The sequence below is a fragment of the Palaemon carinicauda genome, chromosome 37 (genome assembly GCF_036898095.1).
Source record: "Palaemon carinicauda isolate YSFRI2023 chromosome 37, ASM3689809v2, whole genome shotgun sequence".
Taxonomy (NCBI): Eukaryota; Metazoa; Arthropoda; class Malacostraca; order Decapoda; family Palaemonidae; genus Palaemon; species Palaemon carinicauda.
The window spans coordinates 28768571-28778570 of NC_090761.1; the positions used below are offsets into that span (position 1 = coordinate 28768571).

Genomic DNA, 10000 nt, shown 5'->3' on the forward strand with positions numbered 1-10000 from the left:
ATATGGGCATTGGAGCTACGCTCTCTTTCTCAAGTAGTTGGGCATCTCTCTCTCTCTCTCTCTCTCTCTCCTAGTTGGGCATTGGAGCCACGCTCTTTTTCTCAAGTAGTTGGGCATCTCTCTCTCTCTCTCTCTCTCTCTCTCTCTCCTAGTTGGGCATTGGAGCCACGCTCTCTTTCTCAAGTAGTTGGGCATCTCTCTCTCTCTCTCTCTCTCTCTCTCTCTCTCCACGACCTACCATGAAGACTTGGACATAAGCCGTGCCTCCTTCCCACAGCATGGTAACAGACGAGTCGTCCAGAACTGCCCTCAGAGACTGGTAAGGCTGAGGCACATAGCGCACAGCCAACAACGACATGAGATTCCCACTGTAGCTCTTGGTCAGCACAAGGATGGTGACCATCCATCCTCCTAGCAGGATGCGCTCCCACAATCGTACAGTGCTGGATACCTTTGTGTCTGTTTGGGATTTTATGAAATAGGTGTTGTTTAATCGTTTCTCCTTTTGTGGGTTATGTTTTTTTCTTTAATGCATTGATTCAAGTTCAATATTGGTATTGTATTTTCCTAAAACTATCCTCAAATATATAGAATATATCTTGCACCGTTGGAGCCCTTGGGCTTATAGCATCATACTTTTCAAACTAGGATTGTAGCTTAGCTAATAATAATAATAATAATAATAATAATAATAATAATAATAATAATAATAATAATAATAATAATGATAATAATAATAATAAAACAATGAGCATTTGTAGTATTGTATTAATAAGATTTAGGGATATAATTCAATTTGATAATTTTTAATTCGTTTATGAGTTAATTCTCGAACAAATCAGAGAGATCTCCAATACAAACATACATAATACATGCTGAGTACAAAATTCCATTATAAGTAATTCAACTGTAAATGGTACATGAAAATTATAAAGATAAAAAAATAGATAAATCTTTGTGTTGTTGAATTCAAGATGAACGATCGTACAGAGGAAAGCAAATATATTAACAAGTATATTTTGGTAATGGTTTTCACCACCATTTTGGCGTGGTGGTTTGAGGAAGTACAATCTGAAACCGATATTTAATAAGAAATAATGTTAATAATATAATTTTTATAAATAAAAACCTACAACAGAAGCACTAATGATTATGTAACCAAACATTATTATTATTATTATTATTATTATTATTATTATTATTATTATTAGCAGTATTTAAAGCTAAGCTACAACCATAGTTGGAAAAACAGAAGGATACAAGCCCAAGGGCTCTTACAGGGAAAATTGCCAAGTGAGGAAAGGAAATAAGGAAATTAATAAATTACAAGATAAGTAATGAACAATTGAAAATAAATATTTCAAGAACAGTAACAGTATTGAATTAAAACATACATATATAAACTATGAAAAAAAAACAAGAGGAAGAGCAATAAGATAAAATAGTGTGCCCGAGTGTACCCTCAAGCAAGAGAACTCTGACCTAAGTCCTAAGAAGCTGGAAGATCATGGTACAGAGGCTATGGCACTACCTATGACTAGAGAACAATGGTTTGCTTTTTGAGTGTCCATCTCGTAGAAGAGCTGCCTACCATAGCTAAAGAGTCTCTTCTACCCTTACCAAGAGGAAAGTGGCCACTGGACAAGCAAGAGCAAGACATATTAAAGTTTTCTCTTTTGCTTCTTGATTTGAGGTTGCTTTATAAACATGAGCGATGTCCCAAATCATGTATATTTTGGTAATGTTTTTCACTACCTTTTTGGCGTGGTGGTTTGAGGAAGTACAATCTGAAACCGATATTTAATAAGAAATATTGTACTTGAAAGTTATATATACTTTTGAAAATTTGCCATAAAAAACAGTAAAAATCATTGAATAAATGTTGCTAGGCATTTACCGTTTTAAGTACGGATATATTGACGTTGAGGAGCGATATTACGATTAACAACCCGTAAAAGATAATAACAAAGGAGGGTGAAAATTACGGTCGCCCATACTTTACTGAAATACGGCTGAGAACAATATATATTTACGGAGAATTTCCGATTAATTTTTTTTCAATACTGTACCTTACCACGAAGTATGATGCTGTTGTAAACTGCCTATCCATTCTGTTCAGATAAACGAGCTCTTGCAGTTGATTAAAAATTTGCAACCACAACAACAATTCAGGGAATGATACCAACAAAATCATTGAAGATTGAAAATGATTTATGTTAAAAGAAAAAAGTAAGATGCGAAATGATATCGATGAATTCATACATCTAGAGATGTTAGGGCAAATTTAATCCTTAAATTTAAACTAATGCGTAGGCTTGAGAAACAAATTCAATTTTAAATAAAAAAAAAACACGAACCTTGCTGGAGCAAAACTCTGAAGAAATCCATGAACGAACTCTTGGCCAAATCATTCGACAAGTTTACAGAAGAGAAGATCACCATTGTAAAGACTCCGAATGCCATCGAAGCGAAGGTCATTCCCCAGACTGCTGGAGCCAAAGGCATGGCGAATCCCCAGGGATCGACCTCGGTGGGCCCTCGCTTGGCTGCGATGCGAATGTTGTCTCCGACCAACGGCAGAGCGTAGTCTACTGCTTGGGCTCGGGTGAAGGTCAGTACGAAAGGGCCCAGAGCAAAATCAACTTCCTAAAGTTGAAAGCAGAGATGAGATAATGCTTTTTATTTAAACAAATTCATTGGTTAATAAAGTTGAAAGCAGAGTTAAAATCATGCTTTTTTTTTCTTTTTCCACGTTGCTATAAACTGATTCTCCGCTTAAAAGGAATAAACTTTTAAACAAATTAATTGTTTAATAAACTAAAAAACCACTTAATAATAAGACGAATATAAACACAATTAATTGGATGCAAAGATGATATTGGGTTTTTCTTTACCATTTCTACATTGCTATAAACCCATTCTTCAATTGAAAGGAATAAACACAGTTATAAACAAATTAATTGGTTAATAAACTTAGAAAGCACATGATAATAAGACGAATATATACACAAATGAATAAAGTAAAAAAAAAAAAAAACAGTCTATTGACTGAAAAATTCTACACGAAAATCTAATTTCAAAAACAAAAATTTATCATCCAAACTATTCACTACAGTGATTCTACGATTTATAATATATCAATAGTTCAGTACTGACATGAATTTACTGTAAATGCATTTAAATGACGTGGATAACCATATTGATAATGTTTTCTACTCATTTATTTACGATAATTTCTCTTCACGTAATGTTCCTACAATAATTCTGTAAAATCTCTTATGCAAAATATTTCTCCTCATATACTATTCCTGCAATAATTATCGTTTTTGTAAAATCTTTTATGCAAAATCCTAAAATATTAGACACACCTTTCTTTGAATCTAGACAGAAACCAAGATTACCTCCAAGATATACAACCTTATGAGAACAATATGGCTTCTTTATTAATCTTAAAATTGGCCAAAGAAAATAAGGAATCATTTTGTTTTTTTAGTAAGCGCACCAACTTACTTTTTTGACGACATACTTTTCTTTATATCTGAACACGAAATAAGATTACCTCCAAGACATACAACCTAATGAGAACAATATGGCTTTTTTTTTATTAATCTTAAGATTAGCCAAAGAAAATAACGAATCCTTTTCTTTTCTTAGAACTTCCTCCAACTTACTTTTCTGAAGACCATGCCCACCATGCCCATCCAGGATCCGTTTGGTTGCAAGTAGCCCCAGGCTCTGTCAGGGGGCCTGACGAGGGTGTACCTCGAAGATGGAATAGAAAGAAAAGATATGATCATTTATATCTATGAATACTCTTAGGTATGCTATGATATAGAATTCTTCCTTTTGCTAGATGAGAAAAATTCTATCTTTTTATATAAGTGGATATATATATGTATATATATATGTATATATATATATATACATATATACTGTATATATATATATATATATATATATACATATATACTGTATATATATACAGTATATATATATATATATATATATATATATATATATACTGAATATGTATATATATATATTTATATATATATATATATATATATATATATATATATATAGACATACTGTATGTATAAATACATATAATTTATAAATATATATGTATATATATACATATATATATATAAAATATTTATATGTATATATACATACATACAAATATATATATATATATATATATATACATATACATATATATATATATATATACACACACACACGCCACTTAAAGAGCTATGGAGAGAATAATGATGGAAATACAGTAACCAACGGAAAAAAAGAGCAACATGGACAGGAGAACAAACTGAAGTGGAGGATATTAGAACAACTTGTAAGAAACAGAAATGGACAGGACATATAATGAGAAGGACAGATGACAGATGAACATTAAGAATGACAGATTGGGTCCCTAGAGATTGCAAAAGAAGCAGCGGAAGGAAGAGAAGACGATGGATTGACGAGATGAGAAAGTTAGCGGGCGTTGATTAGCACTAAAAGACCTTATGTAGACGCAAGTGGAAGGACATATCCGAAGCGTTTGTTCTGCATTGGACTAGTAACGGCTGGTGAAGATATATATGTATGTGTATATAAAAAATGTGTATATATATATTTATATATATACATACATATACCAAAGGCACTTCCCCCAATTTTGGGGGGTAGCCGACATCAACAAGAAACAAAACAAAAAAGGGGACCTCTACTCTCTACGTTCCTCCAGCCTAACCAGGGACTCAGCCGAGTTCAGCTGGTACTGCTAGGGTGCCACAGCCCAACCTCCCACATTTCCACCACAGATGAAGCTTCATACTGCTGAGTCCCCTACTGTTGCTATCTCCGCGGTCATCTAAGGCACCGGAGGAAGCAGCAGGGCCTACCGGAACTGCGTCACAATCGCTCGCCATTCATTCCTATTTCTAGCACGCTCTCTTGCCTCTCTCACATCTATCCTCCTATCACCCAGAGCTTTCTTCACACCATCCATCCACCCAAACCTTGGCCTTCCTCTTGTACTTCTCCCATCAACTCTTGTATTCATCACCTTCTTTAGCAGACAGCCATTTTCCATTCTCTCAACATGGCCAAACCACCTCAACACATTCATATCCACTCTAGCCGCTAACTCATTTCTTACACCCGTTCTCACCCTCACTACTTCGTTCCTAACCCTATCTACTCGAGATACACCAGCCATACTCCTCAGACACTTCATCTCAAACACATTCAATTTCTGTCTCTCCATCACTTTCATTCCCCACAACTCCGATCCATACATCACAGTTGGTACAATCACTTTCTCATATAGAACTCTCTTTACATTCATGCCCAACCCTCTATTTTTTACTACTCCCTTAACTGCCCCCAACACTTTGCAACCTTCATTCACTCTCTGACGTACATCTGCTTCCACTCCACCATTTGCTGCAACAACAGACCCCAAGTACTTAAACTGATCCACCTCCTCAAGTAACTCTCCATTCAACATGACATTCAACCTTGCACCACCTTCCCTTCTCGTACATCTCATAACCTTACTCTTACCCACATTAACTCTCAACTTCCTTCTCTCACACACCCTTCCAAATTCTGTCACTAGTCGGTCAAGCTTCTCTTCTGTGTCTGCAACTAGTACAGTATCATCCACAAACAACAACTGATTTACCTCCCATTCATGATCATTCTCGCCTACCAGTTTTAATCCTCGTCCAAGCACTCGAGCATTCACCTCTCTCACCACTCCATCAACATACAAGTTAAACAACCACGGCGACATCACACATCCCTGTCTCAGCCCCACTCTCACCGGAAACCAATCGCTCACTTCATTTCCTATTCTAACACATGCTCTTCTACCTTTGTAGAAACTTTTCACTGCTTGCAACAACCTTCCACCAACTCCATATAACCTCATCACATTCCACATTGCTTCCCTATCAATTCTATCATATGCTTTCTCCAGATCCATAAACGCAACATACACTTCCTTACCTTTTGCTAAATATTTCTCGCATATCTGCCTAACTGTAAAAATCTGATTCATACAACCCCTACCTCTTCTAAAACCACCCTGTACTTCCAAGATTGCATTCTCTGTTTTATCCTTAATCCTATTAATCAGTACTCTACCATACACTTTTCCAACTACACTCAACAAACTAATACCTCTTGAATTACAACACTCATGCACATCTCCCTTACCCTTATATAGTGGTACAATACATGCACAGACCCAATCTACTGGTACCATTGACAACACAAAACACACATTAAACAATCTCACCAACCATTCAAGTACAGTCACACCCCCTTCCTTCAACATCTCAGCTTTCACACCATCCATACCAGATGCTTTTCCTACTCTCGTTTCATCTAGTGCTCTCCTCACTTCCTCTATTGTAATCTCTCTCTCATTCTCATCTCCCATCACTGGCACCTCAACACCTGGAACAGCAATTATATCTGCCTCCCTATCATCCTCAACATTCAGCAAACTTTCAAAATATTCCGCCCACCTTTTCCTTGCCTCCTCTCCTTTTAACAACCTTCCATTTCCATCTTTCACTGTCTCTTCAATTCTTGCACCGGCCTTCCTTACTCTCCCCACCTCAGGTCAGCTGCCCTCTTTGCCTCACGTACCTTGCGCTTTACTTCCACCTTTTTCTCTCTATATTTTTCATACTTCTCTATACTATTACTCTGCAGCCATTCTTCAAAAGCCCTCTTTTTCTCTTCCACTTCTACCTTCACTCCTTCATTCCACCATTCACTGCCCTTCCTCATGCTGCCTCCAACAACCTTCTTGCCACATACATCACTTGCAATCCCAACAAAATTTTCTTTTGCTAACTTCCACTCCTCCTCTAAATTACCAGTTTCTCTTACTCTCACCTCGTCATATGCCATTTTCAACCTTTCCTGATATTTACTTTCACCCCCGGTTTTATTAGCTCTTCAACCCTCACTAGCTCCCACTCTTTTGCTACAACTAATTTTCCTTCCACCAAAAAATGATCAGACATACCGTTAGCCATACCCCTAAACACGTGCACGTCTTTCAATCTTCCAAACATTCTTTTAGTTATCAACACATAATCCATTAATGCCCTTTCTACTACTCTTCCATTTGCCACTCTTACCCATGTATACTTATTTTTATCTTTCTTTTTAAAAAAGCTAGCACTTATTACCATCTCTTGTTCAACACACATATCTACCAGTCTCTCACCACTCTCATTTTCACCTGGTACGCCATACTTCCCAATGACACCTTCTACCTCTCCAGCGCCCACTCTAGCATTTAAGTCACCCATAACAACTACATAATTCCTTCTACCCAGTCCTTCTACACACCTAGTTAATTCATTCCAGAACTCATTCCGCTCTTCTTCACTTTTCTCACTACCTGGCCCATACGCACTGACAAACGCCCAACATTCCCTACCCAACCTAACCCTTACCCACATTAACCTAGATGATATCTCCTTCCATTCCACTACTTTACCTGTCATCCATTCACTCAGCAATAAAGCCACACCCTCTCTCGCTCTTCCCCTTTCAATCCCAGACACTCTACCAGACATTTCATTAAACATCACTTCACCCTTTCCTTTCATCTTTGTCTCACACAAGGCCAATACATCCATCCTTCTATTCCTTAACATACTTCCAATCTCACATCTTTTACTCTCTATCGTACTCCATCCACGCACATTCAGACACCCCAAAACTAGAGTGCGGGGAGCAGTCACTCTCCCCCCAGCTCCATCTCTTTGTTGCTGTCTCACAGGATTTTTTATACAGGAGAGGGGGTTCCCAGCCCCCTCGTCCCGTCCCTTTTAGTCGCCTCTTCCGACACGCAGGGATAACGTTGGCGCTATTCTAATTGTTTTATGCCCCCGCGGCCACAGGGGGCATATATATATATATATATATATATATATATACATATATATGTATATATATATATATATATATATATGTATATATATATATATATATATATATATATATATGTATGCATATACTACATATATATATATATATATATATATATATATGTATGTATGTATGTATGTATGTAGTATATGCATATATATATATATATATATATATATATATATACACTGTATATGGATGAAAATCAACAAAATATCGTGCTCAAATAGGAAATAAATTTTGATTGGTAGCAACTTTGCCTTTCATTTGAAGGGACAAATATATATATATATATATATATATATATATATATATATATATATATATATATGTATACATATACATATATATATATATACATATATATATATATATATATATATATATATACATATACATATATACATAAATTAACATTCCATAAGGCAACATACGTGAAATTGATGCTGCTCCCCAGAATTTCGATGAAATTCCCCAAAGGACCGATGAAGAAATGAGGAGGCCCATTTATTCCAAGGGGAAATTCTACGACTTTCATATGAGGGGGAAAATCATCACCTGCTACTGTCATGTGTCCGGAATCGATTAGCCTGAAGAAGAGAAATTTATTACTATTATTATTATTATTATTATTATTATTATTATTATTATTATTATTATTTACAATAATATTATTATTATTATTATTATTAGCTAAACTACAACCCTAGTTGGAAAAGCAACTTGCTATAAGACCAAGGGGTTCAACGGGGAAAAATTAGCCCAGTGAGAAAAGGAAATATGGAAGTAATAAACTACAAGAAAGATAATGAAGAATGAAAATAGAATATAGAATGTCATTATATAGTTTCAGTGTTTGTGAAATCAAAAGAAAAAGTTATGAAATTAAATCTACATTTCCTGAGTGAAAGGACAGCTTACTTTGAAGTGATTGTGGGCCACCAGCCAGACATTAACAAATATACAGTGCAACATTTTGAAAACTATTGTGTCAATTTTGTTTCGAATCGTTAATTTATAGACTAAAATCTTACATAATTTGTAAAGATGTCTAGATAGAAAGCACAGTTTAAAGGTTTAAAGACCGCTCACGAATGGCAGAGGCAAGGGACAGTGATATTGGCCTAGCAAGCTGGACAATGCCCTAGAGATTGACCATGTTTATATGATGAGCGCACAAGCCTCCTCTCCAGTCAATTTAGTTCCAAGGAGGGCCAGGCAATGGCTGCTGAGGGCTCAGCAGGTAGACTTATAGGCTTCCCCAAAACCCCCATAGTTAGCTTGCTAGGAATGATTGTGATGTTGCAACGACCAAAGGTACTAACGAGGTTGAGCGGGACTCGGAGACCAGTCAGGGCCAGGCAATGGCTGCTGATGACTCAGCAGGTAGACCTATAGGCTCCCCTAAACTCTCCCATCCTTAGCTCACAATGATGGTGAGGTAGCAGCTACCAAAGGAACTAACGACTTTGAGGTGGACCCAAACCCCCGTCGTGCGATCACCAGGCAAGGACGTTACCAACAGGCCACCAACTACTGAAATAGATTAATGTTAGCTTATTCTTACCTGTCAAATTTATCGGGGAACAAAGGAAGATTGGATGAGTGAAGAAGACCGTACTGTTTCGTCCATGAGGCAAGCTTTACTATCCGGTGACTGTAGGGCAGATGAGTGAAAATGTTGCACCTGTATCAATAAAAAAATAAATAGTATTACTTTCAAAGATAATTTCAAGTTCCTGAAACAATCTCCGACAGATTTTTTATATTTGAGATCAAAGCCCTCAGAAGAATATTAGAGTTAAATGGCAGGACAGGATTAGAAATGAAACTATAAGAGAGATTACTCGAGTGGCATATCGGGTTGAGATCATAGTGAGGGGTAGATGGAGATGGTTTGGGCATGCTCTTCGCACTCCCCAAGAGAGAATTAGTTGACCGAACTGTCAGCTGGGCTCCACGAGGCACTAAAAGAATTGAAAGACCCAGACCTACATGGCTGAGAACTATGAAGCACGAAGTAGGAGATGATGAATGG

General features: G+C 36.6%; 1 protein-coding gene across 1 annotated transcript in view; it reads right to left on the reverse strand.

The window, feature by feature from the left end:
* LOC137629247 (uncharacterized) overlaps positions 1–10000 on the reverse strand; it is a 122728-nt gene that overhangs the window by 109222 nt on the left and 3506 nt on the right. The window contains exons 5-9 of the mRNA XM_068360510.1: positions 9530–9649; positions 8397–8552; positions 3672–3762; positions 2358–2646; positions 239–459 (exon numbers count right to left, since the gene is read on the reverse strand). Coding sequence (XP_068216611.1) covers positions 239–459; positions 2358–2646; positions 3672–3762; positions 8397–8552; positions 9530–9649 — 877 coding nt within the window. The remainder of the gene's footprint in view (positions 1–238; positions 460–2357; positions 2647–3671; positions 3763–8396; positions 8553–9529; positions 9650–10000) is intronic.